The sequence below is a fragment of the Clavelina lepadiformis genome, chromosome 2 (assembly GCF_947623445.1).
Source record: "Clavelina lepadiformis chromosome 2, kaClaLepa1.1, whole genome shotgun sequence".
NCBI lineage: Eukaryota > Metazoa > Chordata > Ascidiacea > Aplousobranchia > Clavelinidae > Clavelina > Clavelina lepadiformis.
The window spans coordinates 25172374-25194106 of NC_135241.1; the positions used below are offsets into that span (position 1 = coordinate 25172374).

A 21733-nucleotide genomic window follows, 5' to 3' on the forward strand; every position below is an offset into this window, starting at 1 on the left:
TACAAATTGCAATATCATAAAACCAGTGGGACATTGGAACAGTTTGAACAAACACAAAATGTTGCTGAAATCGATTTGAATGAAAAAAATTTCAAAACTCACGAACATATCATTAAGGCAAATATAAAACAACGAGAATTGTTGTTTGTGTAATAGATTGCTTTTAAAACTTGCAAGAACACGCTTGCCTTCGTAGAATAATGTTTAATTAGAAAAATGAGGCAAATTGCTTGTGTTTATGACATCAAATGGCATAACATTGCCGATATGCAAGAAAGATATCAAGCTTTTAAAAGTGTAATCGTTAACCTCAGTTAATGAAATTTTTTTGAATGATTAGTCGGTGAAAAAAATTAATCTCTGAAGTGTTTCAATCGAAAAACATTTCCAATCAAATTGAAACAACTGCTGCTTCAGATTGGAGTTATCATTATTTGGTGATTGCAACAAGCTTTGTCAGGGTTGGTTACCTGGAGTTGTTGATGGTGTAGTTGTATTTGGGTTTTGTGCCGCGCTAGAAGTTGTTGGGCCCGCTGATTATAATAAAACACATAAATGATCAAAGCACATGAACGACTGTACATGACACCACTATCTGGTATTGTGACAGGAGTGGTAACAACTGCGTTTAATTAATGCAAATTAATAACTGCGATCATGCCAACCAAGATTATCTGTCTCTCTAACACACAGAATGAACTTGATTGTTTCTTGTCAAATTTAATAATCTGAATAAGCTGCTGAAGCACGTTAAACCTTCAAATTTCAAAAGTCAATATCTATGCAATTATTGCAGCTTGTCTGAGACAAGTTGTGTTTTCGCAAATTATTTAAAAGATACATCAGATTTAACAAATCATGACAATAATAAAAACAAATTAAGCAAAGATTGTCTATGCGGATCAACTTCCCTCCTATATCGGTAATTACGACATGGGCTAATATGCTTCGAAGCAGGTTAAAAAGTGGATTTGAATAGAAATGGGTTATCTCTACAACACGAAATGTTGAGGACTTGGTCATTTCTAAAATACAGACAGACATCGTTAATTCGAGCCCTTACAACCGAAAACCACACTATCTGACATAAAACTGCAGGGAACCAATTTCTATCGCACAATGATTACCAAGGCCGCAACGTTTACAACATTATATTTATATCCTAATGATCAGAAAGCACAAAACAACGGAACAAAGATTTGCAAGCGCAAGACTTCTGCACAAAGCTTTTCAATTAATTTGAATTCAGTTAAATGATTCGATGATTCAGTTGAATTTGATAATTGTAAACAACGATTAACTTTTTATCTTTGACCAAACAACTTCTGGCTGTCATTACTTTACTGAATATATTGAAGTCATAATTAAACAAAATCTAATTCTATTGACACTAAACACAATTCTCAGAAACAACTCAATTAAATTCTTGCATTTATATTTATTTAACCTTATTGCCTATCCTCAACAATAGAGTTTGTGAATATAATATCTCAACTCCTTGCACTTCATTGACTCAGCACACACCATAACAAAAGTGCAAATAAGATGCATGCACAAGCAGGAATTATCGCTGACTGCAGCATGCGTTTCCAGTTACCTGTTGTTGATGCAGTCGATGCTTCTGCTGTTGTTGATGGGGCTGTTGTTGCAACTGCATTTGTAATTACATTGTTTCTTTAGTGTAATAGCCTACTATCAACAAAATCTGTTGTGTGCTTGCATTTACAAGTATATTTATATTTAGTGTAATACAATCAGCAAATGCCAGGTTAGGATAAGAGTGAGAACTCTGCTTAGTGCATGTCAAGTGCCTGGTCATCTGGGTTTGTCACGTCATACTTGGCTTTAATTGTTCAAATAACAGCTACTATTGATAGCGCATACAACACTGGCGAAGCTTGTCCCAATGCATCACTAGGGTTAGATCTGGGGCTGAGAATCTGGACGCATATTCAGGTAAAGTTATTTAGGTAGTCACGGTGTGAAACACAATTATAAAACATATTTAAGCATTATATTAGTATTGCAATTTATAAAACCCAAATGTTGGAACAATAAACTGTTTGCTACGGCAATTATTGCAAATGTAATGAAGACAAAGTAGTCTAATGCATTGCTGCTGTTCTCTAAGAGGTGAGATTTTGGTTTAAGCAAAATTTTGTAATCTTACTCGTGTGATCGTTTTATTTTCACCATGTTTCTATCTCTTTCATTGTGTAGAAAACAGGTCAGGCAAAATGTACCTATATTGCCTGCTGAAATTACTTCCTAGTTGTGGCCATCATCCAAAAACACGGAGCCATCTAGTACCCGGGAGCGCAATTCATGAAATTGATATTTGAAAGCAAACTTTGATTAGACACCTAAATTGGCAAAGCAAGCGCAGTCAATGTCAGTCAGTCATGAACTTCAACGTCCGGTTGTCATGAAGCGAGAGCTTTCTAAGACCACAAAGTTTTCATATTTCAGTCAGTTTTTCTTCCTATTCTCACCTATGGTCATGAATATTGGATAATGACCAAAAGAGTGCGCTCAGTGTTGCAGGCTTTAGAAATGGGATTTTTAAGAACGGTTTGTAGTTTAATGTTACTAGATCAAATGTGCAGCACCAAAATGCATAAGTCTCAAAAAGTTGAGATATTACTTCTTCAAATTGAGAGGTCCCAACTACAATGATTTGGTCATGTCGCCAGAATGCCTCAGGAAAGAATCAAGTTATTCTTGCCAAACCAACAGGTCGACCAACAACCAGGTGGTACAATTACATCACTCAACTGGCCTAGTCACGACTAGGTATCTTTTAGCTGAACTGGCAGACGCGGCAAACAAACTGTTCAGGAAGCTCCTAAAGCTGTTGCGCTAATGACCCTTCTGAGGAGACGAAGTGAGTGAAATAATAACCCCTCTATAACAGAAACTATTTTTTTCCAATTACCGACAAAATGGCCTCAAATAACTCTACCCGAATGAAGGAATGACTATTGCACTATGCGATGAAAAAAATAAAAAATAGCAGAAAAACACAGGCAAAGGGAGAAACACGTGCTTAATGCTTGGTGGCAGGGATCAAAGTTAGTGCTTTTTCTTTTTTGTAAAACTGGCCTCCTTCGACTCCAAACAACCAACATTGTTAGAAGCCAAAAAATATGACTTGTCCATATCTCACATCCACTTGCTCAGTAAATAACATAAACAATGGCATAAATGATAACTGTGGAATATCACCCGATATTAATCGTGGAAAACACTTAGTTTCACTACAGTTTACATTGCTATAGGTTACCTATGTGCAACAACAAATATATGGACAAAAGCAAGCAATGATGTCTATATTAATACAAATGATCATGCTATTCTGTGGAACTGTTAATTTTCAATTTGGAATTGATTGATTTGCAACAATTGTTATTTTGGTGTTTTCATCTTTAAAAAACTCATTCCGTTCAAAAGATTTGAATAAACTTGTCAGCAAGAAAATGCGTGGGATGTGGGATTCTTTACTGTAGGGCAAGGATGAGCAACCTTTATTGCAGGAGGGCGAGATGAAAGTAATCGTGAAAAACCGCCAAGCCGCACCTTTATTTAACTTAGGTTTTTCAGTAGTAGCTGGCGTAAAATGTAATCTTTATTTTGGTTTTATGGCATAACTAAGGGTTATCTCGTTACGGAAATAATAAATTCAAATGCATGAATTTCTTAAGATTACAAATTTCTGAAGAAAGCTGCTATTTATATTTATTGTCACATAGATAATGCAAAACTGGCATTTCTGCGCGGATCGCACAATTTATCTTTGCGGGCCGCAGGTTGCACACCACTGCTGTAGCATAAAAAATGCAGGTAAAACGATGAAACCGCTGTAAAGGATGGGATAGAAAGAGGTTTTCTATACCTATGGAAACAACAACCCCAATGCCGCCAGTCTAGTTTCCAATAGCAAAGTCTCACACAACATAACAACACTGACCAGTTGATGAATTAACTATATATATGGATTCCAGTTTATTAATGTTTCGTGATTGTTTCACTCCCACTGCATTATCTCTCGTTTTCAATTACATCTTTACTCAATATACTGCCCATTTGTCGAGTGTGTGTAGGTATTTCTTAGTTTTAGGCAACTCTGCATTTACTTTCACTATTATATTGCTTAAGACAAATTTTAAAAAGATTTGCTCGAAAAATTTAACAGTGCATTTTCAGTTATAGCTGTGTACTGTGTTATGTGTACTTGACCACTATTAAATTTAAAATTTATATCAGTGTTTGTTGCTGCAGATTTGTCTGTGAGCATTCGCATTAGCATTAAGTGAAAAACACAGGTGTTGGTGGTGTGCAGGTGTAGCTGCTGCATGTTAGAATAAAACATCAATAACTAAACAATCACAAAATAGTAATAACCAAACTGTAGTACCTTGGTAACTAACCAACAGCAGTATCACAATAAAACAGATAAGATTATACAAACAAAATTTATAAATGATAAATAACAATTGCATAAAACGAAGATAGTAAGCATGTGCCATGGCAAAATACTGAAGTATTCCTGGAGTTCACTTACTTAATACACAATATAATACAGTATAAACAAAATAAATGAATACAAAAAAGTTAAATACCAAATTATTAATTAATTACAGTTACAAATTATTATAAGCCATACACATTTAATCACAACAGGATACAAAACATATCTCCACAAAAATTTTTCCATCAAAACTTACTTGCTGCACATGACAGGACATCTAAATTGGTCAACATTGCATCAGCCTGGCAAGTGGTTGATGTTGTGCTTACACCGCTTGTCTCGTAACCTTCAGCACACGAGAGTGTCCCAGCGGAGTTGAACGCGCATGGAGAATCATTGCATGTGAAGGTGAGATTGGGGTTAGCTGTTGTGTCTAAACTACATTCTGCAAAAATACATTTTTAAAAAGTTAAATATTATCCACGGGTATTACAACATTAACTGGAAATTTGTATACGTGAAAATAAAGGAATGATATAAAATACTGTCATTACATATTTGATAACAAATCACAATAAATCATATTTCTACTCTTTGACGATAGGTACGACAATAAAAAAATATACTGTGTTTGCTAAAGATCTCACTGATATGATGCTCCCTTCTACCTCTGCATCATTTTGAAACTAATGGTTAATATAGTACAGTAGTCACCGCTTATAAGATCCACTTTCGTTTCAGGAAAAATGGATCCTATAAGCGGCAGATCCAATAAACGGAGGAGTCTCCATACCACCCAAACAAGCTCAGTGGTTGTTAATCATAAAATGATTTTGAACGTTGGAAATAACTCAAAGAATACAAAAATAACACGTTAATCGCATGTTTTAACACATAATCACATTTTCCGCATATTTTCAAAGCATACTCACACAAACTACAGCGTCTATTAAATCACAACAGCCCACTTGTCAGAGTCGACAAGGTGAAAAGAGACGTTACTCTACATTTTAGCATTTTATTACGTGGCCAGACATTGGGAGTGAATCCACTAACCGGAGTCATAAATCCAATAAGCGAAGTATTTTGCACTACATTAGTATGTAGGAATTCTGTTTCACTTAATTTGGCTCCAATAAGCAGCTGGATACAATATCTGTGGATCTTATAAGCGGAGACTACTGTACTACAATATTGCATTAAATTATTAAACTAGTATTACTTTATCAAATTCATTACTACTGTTGTCCTTGCAGCTCACTCACTTTCTCACACACGAGTCACTTTCATGTTGACAAGTTAAATCTTACCTTGTACATTTAAGTTGAGTGAAGTGTCGTAAATACCAGGAGTTCCAACATCAACAGTTACACCATCTTCACTGGCAAGCAATGCTTGTATGGTAAGAACAGTGGTGTATTGGTTTGAAGTAAATGATCCGGCACTATATAGATATTTGCATTTAATACAAACTCCTAAAACATTGTTTTTGATTTTTATTTTCCGAATTTGTAAGCATAATGGATGCAACTGCAATTCTATTCCATGTGACACACTTGTAAAATCTCAGAAAAAAGTTAACCACTTGCAGTTTAAATTTATAATGGGGTCATTTCATTATAATATGAACATTGGTTTGAAACATCCTACTTTTTTTGCTTTGATGATTTTATTCAATTTTCTAACATAAATGGTGAAAATTTAACAAAAATCAGATAAGCGATTTTGATTTTTGCACAAAAACATTCTCGATCACCAGGGGGTTCAAATCAAGAAACAACAAAGGAGCTTGAAACAACAAAGGAGATCTTGAGATCTATCTGCTCATGGTATTTGGATAATTTTTCGATCTAGTTTTCAGGGGCGAGCTTTCTATTTATCCACATTTCAATGAGCTACTTAATTTTGACCTGAAAATAAAAAAATGATGACACGAAAATAAAACGACGATGCGGAACTTTTCAAAAAAAGTGCCAGTAGCAAACTTCTCGTTTGTATTTCGTAGTTTATTTTGTAGTTTATTTTTATATATGATGTAACAAACACTGTATCTTTCTTAAATCTACATCTTACATTATATTTTATTTATGCACAGCTTGTCAAAATCCAAAAATTCAAGACAAAAATAATTGTCTGTTTGATTACATATACTAGTAAGTAAGTAACTTACTCACAAAAACCTAGCCTGGTATGAAATTTATTTCGGACTCGTCATGACTCATGACTAACATTTGTTTCAAAGAACCTGGCAGATGATGCAAATATCAAAGAGGATTAACAAAAGTTACCAAAAAATTCATAGTTCCAAAAGAAATTTCTACTAACTGCATAATTTTTGACATGAACCATACATGGACAATTTTATTTCTTTTAGTGTTACACTTGAACCTATAGTGGTAGTGGCAGGGGGGAATACAGCCGATGTTGAGATTTTGAAAAGCCACCCTCAGCAGTGAAAATAACTTTGGCGCGTACTGCTTACAGTCTATTTTGTTGGTTAAAAACAACCATTATTTCACTCCAAAGCTAACAGGCAACACACATTTCCACACATTTTCTAAAACGCTTTAATTACAAGAGGCAACCATTTTTCTCCTCTCCTCCGTTTCTCACCTTTCTCTCTGCCTATTGCCCATTTTTTACAAAAGTATTAATGACCATTGAGTACCATACTTAATAAAACAGGTTACCCCAATAACCAACAACCTTTGCAGCGGAATGAGTGGCTCAGAATAATTTCGTCTTTTCAAAAAAGCACAAACATTTTTAGTTCACTAACCTATACACTATCGATGGAGATATGAAAGCAAGTAAACTGAAGGCAAAATAAACTAGGCAAAACTCCCATTTCTTGGGCAAACTCCATTTCCAAATTTCGTGACAAACAGAACACCCCTCAAAAATTTTCTAGATGCGCCCCTGGGTAATGGTATGGTATGAGTACGATATCTGGTTAATTAAGATGAAGCACACCTAAACATCGATGCATTGGATGAACTAACCATTACATGCAATGCAATATAAACTAAAAAAAATCCGAAATTAAAAAAATTATTGCTTTATCTTCCTTTAACGAAAATCAAAATAAAATATTGCAAATTAAGTAACTTTACAATGCTGTGACTAAACATAATTATGAAACTTATGTAATTAGGTGTAGACTACTGCTTCGGAAAATATCTGGGGGGGACCGAACATTAATAACATTGAGGTACTGACTAAGTTTAAAGCAAATTTTATATATAAGCAAATTTCTACAATTTCATGGCTTTAAACCTCAATTTGCACATAAGTTAAACAAAACAAGTGGATTTAGGCTTAAAACTGTCTTTATTTAGCCATGTAAGCCAGCAATATGTTTGCATTCTCCATCTTATGATGTTTTAAACAACTACTTCTGACGTCATAACAGGCGACATTCTTGTCTGCTTTGCTAATACCGTTTTGAAACTGTTTATTAAACGTTTTGAGTGTTGCACTTAGTCACATTCATTAAATTTTAAAACGTTGAAGTCAAACTTTTTAAATCATAACCTTTAGCATTCATCTATAAATGAATACTCTTGACATAATCAAAACTGCTATGACGTATAACACATGGAATTATTAGGCTAAAAGAATACTCCTCCACTGAATTTTGGTATCATGTAAGGAGATTTACAATTACATTCGTAATTGCTAAATTCTTAAAAGCTGAGTACCTGAGTCAGGCTAATCCCAATCGATCTTCTTTTCAAAGCCTACTAAATGGTTAATGGTCATAAAGACCTGTTGACCAAATTCCTAGGGGCGGGCGAAGCAAGTTCAATTTTACAAATGTATCGATTACGGAAAGTATGGCAAAGGCGCCGCTAAACTGTTAAATAATATCGCACTGCACAAAGCCCGCAAGAAATAAGATGATACGGGCAATGTCTACAGAATATTAAGTCTGATTGCTACTGATTATAATAAAATACTTTCTTTACATTTTAGCCTTTCAGCAAAAGACAAGGATAAATGGAATTTTTGTCATCAGGAAGATGTTTACTGGTGAAATTCTATTAACTGTCATTACAGGAAACACAAATTTCATGATATTGGAACTCAAAATTAAATAAATACTTGTGGCATGAATTACGTGCAATGCCGTAAGAAGCCATAAAGAAGACAACACTTTCATAAGACCCAACAACACACGATCTTATAGGTAAAGTAGCAATAATTTTAAAATATGAAAAATCCCAAGTCATCAAATTTTGGTAGAACATCCCCTTAAATGTTCTAGATATGCCACTGCACGCCATACAAAATGACCTATGCTAAAGGGCAAAGGCAATATACACACAGACCTTATATCAACTCTACTTTCATAAATAGTTCCAGTCGTAACAGCTCCAGCAGTAGCAGTTCCAGCAGAGTTAACAGATGCAGTTCCAACAACAATCTTAAACAAACATTAAAAACAAAACTGAAATGAACTTGAAATGCAATAGCAAACTAAACATAATTATCATTAATTATTGCTTACACCATCAATTCTCCATGTTGCTGTGAAAGGAGGTGATGTGGTCACATTTGTGGTGATTTCAACATCAGAGCCGATTGCTTGTATTGCATTAGATGGTGTAAGTGATGAAAAAGTTTGAGCATGGCAGAAATAGACATTCCATGACAGAACTGAAATATGCAAAGATCGTGTTTTAATCACAAAAAAAATTCTGTAAAAACTAACAGGAAAATTTTACCATATCGAAACATAACGCACATACCGACATATACCTCCTCGCAGTTTTTTTACACCCAAACTATGTTTCTAATATGCATATACGTATAAGACCCCACACATTTTTCTCATGCGACAACCGTTGTGCGTCATGGAGAAGACAACTGTTTATAACTACTTGAACGGCATCCAAGTTGTGTGCACTGATGCTCTCAATTTTTGCCATTGCTTAAAGGTGCAATGCAATAGTAGATGTTTGCGTTTGACAATAATCGCAAATGAAAATGTTCAAAACATGTCTCATTCTGCTCATCTTTTTATGGCATATTAGGAAAACCCTGGATAGTTGGATACCTTCAAATGGTTTTAAATTGCATCATTCAGCGCATAAAAAACAGGGTTGAAAACAACATACCGGTACATGGACGAAGAAAGGTAAAGTGGTTTAACACAGCTTTCTGAACAAGTGGATGTTATTAGTTTATTTCAGCAGATCACACTGTTAGTCACTCCACTAAAACCGACCATCGCCAACTAAATTTTGTGCTGTGAAAATGCATTATGATACATGTTGATCTTATTCTCGAATTTTCAAAAGTTACTTTTTCTTATTTTTAACTTATTTTCTAAGTGTCTTTAATTATTTATTGCAAATGTATGATTTCATTGCATAAACAAAAAAATGACTTTTGCTTGAATGTTCCGCATATGCACATATCATTACCAGTACTTTATCGTCGTTCAAAGTTTTGCATTTAAAACTCATTTACTCAAAAAGTAAAGGCTGCAGCTCAGTTTAGTGAAGATAAATAGAAAACCTATCCCTGAAAAAATGGGATAGATTAAAAAATTATCCGAATACAATGAGCGGGTCATAAGACGAGTCAGTTAGTTTGTTGCTTCTTGCCATGAAGCCACCTAGAAGCCATGGTCCTATGAAGCAGCTTCTACTGAAAATTCATTTAACACCAGTGCAGTCGAAACTGGTTAACCGCATAGTCAAGTTGCCAGGCTATTTTATGCAACTAATCGGTTCTATTGTAAACAGTAGTCTAGGTGTTGTCAGAACTTTATCTTACACATTAGCTTGAAAGCAGACTGCTAGACACATTAACTACTCACGGAAACATCATTTACAACCCATAACACACGTAATCGAAGTATACTGCATGGTTTTGTGATAATAAGGCATTGTTGCTTATGGTAATCGGTGAACAACGTTTGTAAGAATGAGCGTGCTCAGCCTTTTGTTGCTATGGTGTTGTTAGGCAAAGTGAGAAATATGCGGTTGCGTGTTTTCGGCAATAGAAAAAAAGAAATTCTTTATCGATAAAATTGATATCGTGCGTGTCTTCCAGATGTCCTTACAAGTTAGAAAAAAAGAAACAAATCATGCGTGCTTATTCTAGCGTATCCACTATGCAGCGTACATGGCGAGTTGGTTGCAATGCAAAAAAGCATTGTGACCTAACAACCTAGGTGGTTGGTAGTTTTAAAGCAGGCATGTGCAACCTTTTTCACTGGAGGGCCAAATACAAAATTTTGAATGACAACGCGGGCCACATGATTTTTTCAGAAAAAATTAGTATCATGAAACGACTTTCCTATGCAGTTTATATAGTTAAGAAATAGATTTAATGTAGTCCACGACACGAAAATGCGAAAATTTCCATTGCTTTGATGTAAACTGCATCAAATAGTGATGGCTAGTATGAACTTCTAACATTTTGCTGAGCACCACGCGGGCCGCTTGGAACAACCTGGCGGGCCGCACTGCGGCCCGCGGGCCACTGGTTGCACATGTCTGTTTTAAAGTAATGAAACAATAAGTGCTTTTACATGGTTGTTTATTTATTTTATTCGTTGTATTGTCTTAGCTTTTGCATCATGAATTGAAACACTGCAAAGTACCCGGTTTTCCGGTGACGCTTTTGTGTGCTGGCAAGAATAATAATATGAACAATCGTAAGTCGTTACGGTAATAAGGTGTCTTCATGGACCTACTTAGTCTGGATAAGAATAAATCAGAACAACGCAAAGCTTCTTCAAGAAAAATATGCGATTAAGTGATATAAATCTACAAATCAATCTAAAATATCTATTCAATTATAGTCAAGGGGGGCAAAAAAATGCAAAATTGACAAACTTTTGATTTTCTCGCTAAAAAATGGGCCAAAAAGTCAAGTTTTACCCTCTATTGATCAATATTAATATTCCATTGATGTATCCAAAAAATTGGAGCATTATGTTTATTCTTTTTATTTTTATCGAATATTTTGTGTTGTTTTTTTCCCCAGTGTTTGGGGCAATAAAAACCATGCACTGGCCCCCCACTGGGTAAAAAAAACAATCAATTTCGACAGCAAATTTTGTTTATTAAAAGCAACACAAAGCAGAAGAAATAGCAATATATACAGATGAGGATGAAACTGTAACATCTTGTTCAAACAAACAAAGACGTTTATGCATTATAAAGTCCATATTTGCTTAGGAACACAAATTTTTATTTCACTTCCTCTTCTTCGGCAAAACCAAAACATGATTTTGCACGTCCGACAGAAGTTAACACTGCGGTTGAAGGACCCCAAAAAAAATTTTCAGCGTTGACTATATCTATGTCCTCCTTTGTTTGACAGTCCCAATACACTGCATCTTCTGAAGTTGATTTCTTGTCCCAAAACTTAAATTCAGCTTGCTCAATTTTTCCATCAACCTCGTCTCTGAAGACCTTCAGAAGTTTTCCCCACAAATATGTTTTTGGCTTCTCCCAAAACACTGCAAAGTACTTTCCAACTTGCTTTTTGTTTATTTCCAATTTAATTGTTCTCTTTTCTTTCTCCTGTTCATTTACACTTTCTTCAGTTACATCTCTTCCTCTACATCTTCCATTCTAACAACTGTGTCCTCTCTTGTTTCGTCATTCATTTCTTCAGATTCATCGTCAGACTCTTCTACCATCTCATCCTCTGTATCTACTCTCCTCATGTCTTCATCCATTTGTCTTTGAATTTCTTGCTCCATCCTTCTTTCTATTTCTTCCTCCTCCTCCAGGTCCAGTGAATTTATTTCTTCATCTTCGTCTGCGTTCCTTTTCCTTTTTCCAGCTTTTCTCTTTTTTGCAATTGTTCCATTTGCTTCAAAGTTTTCAACTTGCTCGTTAAATTCTTCATTTGTTAAAATGCTTCCATTCATCTTCACTCTTTTTCTTTTTTTCTTCTTGTCATTTGTTTGTCGTCCCCTTGATTTTAACACACTTTCTATCGAAACCGATTCATCTTTTGACACAAGCCGAATTTCATACTTCATCCCTTCGGGAGCGTGAAGTTGCAACTCATTGATGATGTCCTTTGTTGTTCTGATCCGTGATTGTGCTGTGGTGCTCGTCGACGGTGTGGAAACAGCTTAAATGTTGCAGATTGATGAGGTGGATGGCATTTCTTCCACATTACTTGACCATTCAGTTTCCTGTGGACTGGTCTTTTCCAAAATTAGATTGCCTTCTTCATCTTTTGGAGAAACACAATGCTACCAGGACTGGTTAAACTAACACTGAACAGAGACTTCTGAAACTGGTAAATGCTTACAAGAAGGTTAAGCTTTTGAATGGCTATTAGGAAGGAGTTCAACAAAGTGGAATGGTACATAAATCAATTAACTACAAAGAACAGAACAAAATGATTGGAGAGTGAAACTTCACGCTTAACTTAATTTCAAATGAATCATCAGTACATTAGGATTAATGTATTTACTAGAGATCAGGAAACTGAGACAATGCAAGTAAAACATTAAAATGCTAGTTTAATTCCTTATAGCAACCAAAATCGTTTTAAAATGAAAGTTATTAAAGATGGGGTAAAAAAAACAAGCACAGGGAAAATAAAAACAACTGTCTTTTTTTGCCCCAACACATTGTGTAGTTTTGGGGTAAAAAAAGACAACATAGAATAGAATGAAAGGTTAACAGCAATCAAAATTGAAGTACTGGAGTACAATCATACTAAAATATCATGTAAATACACATAAAAAGATTGTGATTGTCAACCATCGTTTTCGATCCACAAAAAGTTTAGTAAAGAGCAAAAAAAGTTTTTTTGGACCGTTTTTGGGTCAATTTAGTGATTTGCATAGTTCCTGAAGAGTACTTACCTCTAGACCTGTATTGTATGTTAAAAAACTATGCAAATAAATGATGTTTCTAACCATGCAAAGCTTTTTCAAAAAAATCATTCATAGGGGGAGTTGGGGGGGTTGTCCTTTTTTACCCCAAGTACCCCTATGTTTTTTTTTGCCCCAACTGACTATAATCGATTTATCCGATTAAACGGTGAATTTTCTTCACATGTGAATGGTTTAAGATTATTGAATTCTATGTGATAAAGAAATTTATGCGTTTATTTAACCGGTATGCGATTAACCTATTTCAATTGTATTAAATTTGCGAGGAAACCTTCCACAGTTTTATAAAACTACTACAAAGTTGATAACTCATTAAATTTATACAAATATAAACAAAATACGTACCAAGCAAGAACAAAGAAATAAGATTGACTTCCATAACACATGTAATAGGTATGGATATATTTACAAAATTAGCTTCCTACACATAGAACACCTGTTAAATACAAAATCAAGGATTTAAACTATGTTTCAGGGAGTTATATATATAATACGCGACGATGATATAACATAACACACCTGTCTTTTTTGCATACCTTTTCTCAATTACTTATTACGTCATCATCATGCAACTGGTTTAGACTTTTGTAACTTGCAAGTTTAAAGTTTTACCTTGCAAATTATATGGTTGCGTATTTTAAACTAAAAGCGAGACGCCAATCATAGTGATATATCCAATGGCAATAACAATCTATGGCCAATATTAAAATGAAATGGATCTTACTGCAAAAAATCGTTTGGGCCAAAAACAATTTTCACAACAATAAATGGTGTTGGGCACTGTTGTGTATTATTATAACATTGAATTTTATCTAAAAGCTTAAACAAACTTATAACAGAGAATACCTAGAAAGAAAAGGTCAAATGATACGTAACTCAAAATTAAACACTACTGCAAAGCAGACTTTAACGTTTACAACCTGAGACGACAAGAGTTTGTTAAGAATAACGGCGCACTACAGGCTTTACGTGAAATCAACATTCTAGATGCCCAACACAGAAGCACTCCAGATCCAAATACAAAGTATAATAACAATGAAAACTCACAACAAGTACTTGAAATCATTGTTAAAAATTCCATCCTGATTTCATGTATTTAGGCTTGTCACTTTATGAATCTACTTTACAGCAAAGAAAAGAAAACCTTAAAATCTTGAAAACATAACCTTGAAGGAACCTTTGAAAAACTTCGAAAGTAAACTTCGGAAGACAACTTTGACATACGATACTTTGACATAGACCAATATGTGATATACAGCACACCTAACTTAACTCTTTTGGTTCTTTCAACTGACCATGCAGCACTAGAAAGTGTCCTAAACTTTGTTATTTGTACTACTAAGCAGAAGAGACGAGTTAAGCATTGACATTGCAATAAGCGCAGAGGAAAGTTCCTTAAAAGTAAAAACAAAGAAACTTTTTAAGCGAAAATATTTTCACTGTCCAGAAAAACATTTTGCGCCAATCACAATCCTGCTACCGCTCTGCCTAGAGAATCATTAAAGATAGCGACCATAAAATATCATGTTATTAAGCTATTCCTGTTATTCTTTATTCCTGTATGCAGAAATTTCAAACATAACACTTAAAAAGCGATTGAAAAAGCAAAATCATTTCGAAAACGACTTTCATTGAAATACTGTTGACTTTGTTTTAGCTTTGCTGGGAAACTAGATCATCATTTTTACCTAAGTCAGTATATATATTTATTGTATTCAGATCTGCCATGGTTGGTATTCATTATGGACTGAATCTTCTACAAAAAGAGTACGGCGAATCTATTTCGGTTTGGCTTCATATTGGCCCATCCCAAATATACGCACAATCGAATACAAGTTAGTCAAACATTTAGCTTTAACGTATTTCCGATTTTTTGAATCTATCAATGCCAATTGTTATTGCGTAGATTAGATGCAAAGAATTTGTGAGTCTTGTAAGGTATTGCACAACAAAATCCTTTTAGTAGTAAAGTGAGTAAACAAAAGTAAGTGAGTGGGTGAGTAAACAAAACCATTTGGTAATGGGTTAAACCGTAAAAATCATTATTTCATTTCAATTCATGGACTGCGAAACAATGGCTTTCTGTTTTAGAAAACCAAGCATTGCATCAATGTTAGATGGGCAATGGCCATGGTGAACTTCTATTGTTATAGAAATATCGCAGTTAACATTGTAACATCTTGCTCAGCTTAAGTTTAACGCCTCTGAGCTTTGCTGGTTTTCTCTCTTCATTGTTTGGCATGATACTCTTTATTATCAAACTGAGAAAAATCTTTGCACCGCTAAATCCTAGGTATGATTTCTTATCACTCAAGCCTCGGTAATGTTTCAAAAAAGTGCTGTTCCGTGCTCGGTTCCGATACTTTTTGTTTAAAGGATGCCACTCTAAGTGCAATTTTTACATCAATTCTAGCAATTTTCGCCCAGCTAGGCGACAGGTTACTCCAGATTAAAACATATGTGACCTCACTTCTTGCAGCTTTCATAGAAATTTGTAGATTAAAAAAGAAAGAATGTTAAAAGTTGGCATTAAGTTATAATTAAAATAAAACTTTGAAAAACATACTTCTGTACTTCTTAAAATAATTACTTAAAAAGTAGAGTACCAGAGTACCGAGAGAATCTATAATTTCTTGACAAAAGGAATTAGGTACAAAGATTCAATACTTTTTTCCAAAAAAGTCATTGGTACCATTATCGATAGGCCTACTACTGAAAAACTACCGCGGTACAATACCGGTAATTCAGCACTAGGCCTATATATATTGCCCAAATCTGACAGTCTGAACACAAGCCACATTTATTGTGCCTTGCGAGGCCAGTCCTCAAATGTACCTAGTTTTGTTAGTTTTACCATGCCACCAAGTATATATCTACATGTCCTTTTATTTGTAGCCTACTGTAGTTATCGTACTGCCTCAGTATTCAATTTGGAGTTTACAACTTATTTCAAACGTTTGTGTTTGTAAGCAATTTTTCAATCGTAGTAGCCTAAAAAATTGTAGGTTGATTTTAGTGACCATGCTGACCATTATTCATGTTTATCGTTTGGTTATGTTATGGTCTGAGTTGCTGGTCACAAGTGCCCAGATAATCCAACCATTACAATGGTTATAAGTTTGGCTAGTAAATGAACCGACTATATAATGAGTCTTGATACTCCAGTCGTTAATATCTTTTCACAGCAAGGTTCATCTACTGATGTAGAAATAGTAGATCAATTCCAATGATGTTGAAACGCCAGCATCAACTTTTAATTGAGACCTGATACACTGTAAGTAAGTAGACTGTTGGTGGATGTACTCAGAAATTTATCATAGAAGAAGAATGAATGAATATAGTGACAATATGTACCGGAATATACACGTACTACAGCAATAATCGGCAAGCGTTTCTCACACACTGGTCATAGCAATCTGTTGATAAATTTGGAATAATCTTGTTGAGAATAATCTGAGAAAATATACTGAAGCCTGAGAAACCTGGAACTGAAACTTAGTAAAATTGTTCAAGTACGTCATTTACACCAATAATGCAACATATGATCTATAAATATGACTGCAAAGGAAAGGGAATCTGGAAATTCATCGCACATAACTGCACTGCTAGAGCTAACTTTAAGTATAATATTAAATAGTAGGCTAGCATGGCTGATGATCAAACTTCGCGCACATTGCACTGATACAAAGTACAAAAATAGCCTATACAGGAAACATAAATTGGAGATAATTCCATACAACATGACACAGCGAAAGATGTAATGATAAATACAGAATCGCCAATGATGTAATAACTATACTGTAAGCGTGAGAGATTATAGTTACATTATTCTTGCAAGTTTCAATTTTGCTTTTGATTCGACTTTTGATTTTGCTACTTTTCCCGCTCATTAATTGCTGGTGAAGTTTTTCTTTTATCACGCTATAATGGTTAGCATTTTACTTTTTGTTCTGCCACAGGCAATGACGAAAAATAAACAATGCAATACAATCACTTGGCTACAAAGACAACTTCTTCGTAACTAGGCCTAGGCCTATAATAATCCGAAGAACACTTTGTCCTGATAGCCTACAAGCTTGCCACTGTACTTTCCAATCGCAAAAATTATTAACATAATTCGAAATGCAAAATACTTTAGGAGTCAAATCTAAATGTTCTAGTGCGGCTGTACGAGTATATAGGCTAGGTTAATTGCTTAGGGCGTTAGGCTATAGCTATAGTTTGGGCTGGTGGTGTAGTGAACGTTGGTGAACGGAAAAAGACGGATTTTTACGGAGTTATCGGTTTTGTTTTATATATTTGAATAAATTTTCTCTTTCTATCAACCAGCAGCCATGGGCTATCACGTCAATTATAAAGTCCATCGGTCATTATATCAGCAACTTTGTTTACAGACTTTTTCTACAGTAAGAAATTAGAATGATTTACAGACTTTTTCATATTAAGATGGTCACTATGAAGTCCATCGGTTGTTATAACAATGCAATTCTTTAGGGACTTTTCCCACAATGACGAACATAAGTTCAGTTTATGAAAACCATGGCGGATCCTTGCAAAACACAAGGACGGTTTTTTCGGCCTTACACAATCATTTTATACGGCCTCTCAAAATTAAACGTCATAAATAACCAGCTAAACTGTGCGTATAAATGTGAGAATACATCTTATTTCGAGGCGCTTTTGAGCATTTTTAAAGCGTTTTATACACTGGGAGACTTGTCACACCGTAAAAAGTACTTTACAATTTGAGTAAAAAAAGCACAGACAAGGCAAAGGGCATGCCCACGTTGAAAATGGTTTATTGGTTCCAAGAAGCACCAATTCTAATTTGACAATTCCTAATAAGTGGTAAATAAAAAAATCGCTACACCAAACAAATAATTACTACACCAACGATTAGCTCGATAAGCGGGGCACCAGCGATGAGGAATCATCGGCGACTTTAAGTCGAGCAAAGACTTTCCTCAATTGAGGATAAAGCTCATAGCTATATCATATAGCCTATCATGGACGGCCGGAACTGGATGCAACCTTCACGTGTGTGGTTAATCAAAAAATGACCACCGACGGTCTTGTATAGATGGAAGATCGTGCCAACAAAAGGCCTCCACTTGAAAAAAATACTTTTCACTCGGGGAAGATACACGGGCCATCTATGATATGTCAGTATGTAGCCTAGTCCAGATGTAGCGTATGAAGAGGTTACAAAGCAAAGGATAAGTGGCTTGAAAAAAAATACCAAGAAGCTGAGAAGCTACGCTTTGATGGCCAGAGAATGTTCAAAAAGATCAAAAATTCACTGGTAGCAATCCAGCTTTGGCCTCATACCGTAAGTTCTCAAAGAGGAAAAAGGAAACATCACTAAAAAAAATACAAACCGGTTGCCTTGGGATGTCATAAATATATTTAGAAACTTTTCATGATAAACGTTCTAGCGTTTGACTGGCTACTGGCTGCAGCTCGATAATATCCAAAGCAATATGTGGCCAACTCACAATTCAACAGAAGTTAACAATGTTGGATTCTGATAGGCCTACACTTTAAGCAGCGTAAACTTCACGTTCGTGATACTCTTTTAGAGTGGTAGCAGCAAGTAGGAGTGTATCAGGGCCGGATTTAGAGGGGGCTTAAGGAGCCCAGGTACACCACCACTTTGGAGACCCACCTGTTTTTAGCCAGCTACTTTGTGTCACAAATGAGCAAAAATAAACAATGCAGCAGTATTCACCAAATTTAAAGTCTTGCCTATGTTTAACCTTTAGTTTTCCAAACATTTAAATTTCATTGTGTTTCTTTTGTTTTAATAGTTTCACTCTGCTGGAAAATGTTATTTTTCTTTTAAAGTGAAACTAACTGAAAGGAGGCTGCACACGTTGATGACTCAAAATAGAATTTCTAAGACTAACGTGTTTACGGAGGGGACCATAATTGGGACATAACCTATTACAGTTTCAATCTTTGGGGACCATGCAGGTGTTTCAATGTAGTTTGTTCATAGGTTTTTTTCCTTTGCGACTCCTCATCGGCTATATTATATTGCTTTAATTAAAACCAGTACGAGTAGGCCTACTGTATATTACCATGCTATGACATGAAAGCTTTACACAGCAATGTTATTTGTTAACCATCAAGAGAAAGTTTCTGAAGAACCTACTTCCAACAAAGCAAATCGAGCATTGCAGTTGTTGATATGTTGTTCACTGTTTGATCCAGCTGTGAAAGCAATATTTTGTTCAAATACAGGTGGTCATTGAATTGCCTACAGCGTACCTAAATATTTTTTGGACAAATCTATTTCAGCAGTTTTGCCTAAAATAACGTTCAGAAAAACGTCAAAATCTTAAACAAATTTCAGAATCTGTCATTTACACTCCTAAATACTATTTTATGCTAACATTGGCGTATTTAGGAAGGGGGAATTGGCCGTACACCCCCACGAACGTAGCCTTTTTAAACCATAGACCTTTTTAAGTTTTTAATCTTTTTCGTTTATTGCATTTATTTTTTGCGATTACTTATCAGTTACAAAGTACGTAAATACAAAATGTATAGGCCTAAGACTATGTTAGACGAATTCACGGCGTTTCGAAATCGATGTAGTCGGCCTTACAAGCTGTACACGGCGTCTCAGAATTGAAAATTATAATTTGGCTGTTGTATTGTCCACATAAATATGAAAATATATTTCGCTGTGGACGTTTTAAAGCGGCATTTGAGAGACAAAAACATAAAATTCCTCTGCTTCGCACATTTTGGGCGGGGTAGACAAGCTCGGGAATTTTAAAAACAATTTTTAAAGACTTTTGGATCCCTTCAACACAACCCTGAATACGTCACTGCATGCTAACTATGCACAGTTTTACTTAGGCCTACCAACGCAATCTTACAGTAATGATTATTATGTGTAGTTTAATACTTTCGCGCTGACGCTGTTATCTTGTATGGGCTAGTTGCGCAATCCTTTATCGATTAGACAATAACAACAGCTGGTTAGTCTAATTAAAGCTACAAAAGAGGTGTTGAAGTTCAAAAAAGCTAAACTCGGCAAATATGCGCTTAAATTATAATTTTATAAATGAAACGTCACCCACCAATGCCAATAAACTCCATCTCGTAAACCTGGTGCTGGGGTGCACCTAAATGGCGAGAAGAGGGCAGGGCTTGGTAGACCTAGACCTGTTTTACTGGAGGACCTGACACATTTAATTATGCAATCCAGTGTTGTAAGTGTTCGAAATGAACGAAACAATGCCAATACACCGCGGCTTATTTAATCAAAGAAATACAAGAGTTGAATCAAAGTATAAGTTACTTAGTTATAACTTGCAACGAAAAAGTTGGCCTACATAAATGACATGGCCTACTTAGATGCTGTGCAACTTCATGAAACTGAGAATAGCAATCCAGTAACACCGGTTGAAACCTGCGTCAAAATGCTTAAAGAATTGGATGACATCATCTGGAAACTTTTTGATAAAATCTTCAAAAGTTGAAAATCTGTGCTCATCACGGCATTAATAACACAATAATGCATAACATAACATATAAATATCTCCATTTAGTCAAACGCTTTGTTCTCAACAACAAATTTTGAGGAACTCACGAAGATGAAGACTGTGAGCTTATATCTAAATAAATAGCGATATGATGAGTACCTATATAAATGATGAGTAGCTTATATCTTTTATTCCGTGTATCGTTTGAAATAAAATGTAAACTTAAAACTTGCAGATTTTAAAACCAGAAATATATTTTATCCAAAGTGTACGTCATCAATCTGTAGTGTAGAAAAGAATAAACATAACCAAACATAACAAAAGATAAATGGAAACTCAACTCAATTGAAATAATACGCATTTTATTCCATGTTGTGTTTCTGTTTGAAGTTTTTAATAACCACAACCAAATCGTGATCAATATTTTAAGTGCAAACAGTTTACTTAGGCTATATGACTCAGAGAAAGAAACTATCGCATCATGTCTTTCAACGTCATATTTACTGTAATTTATTGTCTTATCCACAATATGCAAATTACTTTTCGTTTAATTTTACTTTACTTTACTATTTTCGTCAATCTAATTCGAACTCTCAGTAATCTACTTAGTATTCAAGCTTATATGTATCGTGAAGTTATTCTAGTCCTTGAAGAAAAGTGGAATGGGAATAGCCTACAGCATATTATTATGCGATATTAATCAAATGAACCCTTATATGGACAAATCGTGTCGGGTGGAATACAAGTAGAATATAATCAAAACTTTGGAGCGGAATATTTGACGACCGATAGGTATGAGTTTTCAATACTCATTCAATATAGCCAGAACAACGCAAGCTCTAACTTTAAAAACATAAACTATATAGTTATGACCCAATATCAACTCCA

General features: G+C 35.0%; 1 protein-coding gene across 11 annotated transcripts in view; it reads right to left on the reverse strand.

The window, feature by feature from the left end:
• LOC143446258 (uncharacterized) overlaps positions 1–14205 on the reverse strand; it is a 28596-nt gene extending 14391 nt beyond the window's left edge. For 5 of the 11 annotated variants that reach the window (XR_013113907.1, XM_076945820.1, XM_076945819.1 and 2 more), the window contains exons 1-8: positions 13869–14205; positions 13695–13785; positions 8979–9127; positions 8800–8894; positions 5779–5912; positions 4725–4913; positions 1598–1651; positions 471–533 (exon numbers count right to left, since the gene is read on the reverse strand). Coding sequence is in view for 10 of the 11 variants with exons in the window: in XM_076945820.1 (XP_076801935.1) it covers positions 471–533; positions 1598–1651; positions 4725–4913; positions 5779–5912; positions 8800–8894; positions 8979–9127; positions 13695–13728 (718 nt within the window). In the remaining variant the exon portion in view is untranslated. The remainder of the gene's footprint in view (positions 1–470; positions 534–1597; positions 1652–4724; positions 4914–5778; positions 5913–8799; positions 8895–8978; positions 9128–13694; positions 13786–13868) is intronic. The other 6 variants (XM_076945826.1, XM_076945825.1, XM_076945822.1 and 3 more) reach the window with 5 other exon arrangements.
• Positions 14206–21733: the final 7528 nt, after the last annotated feature.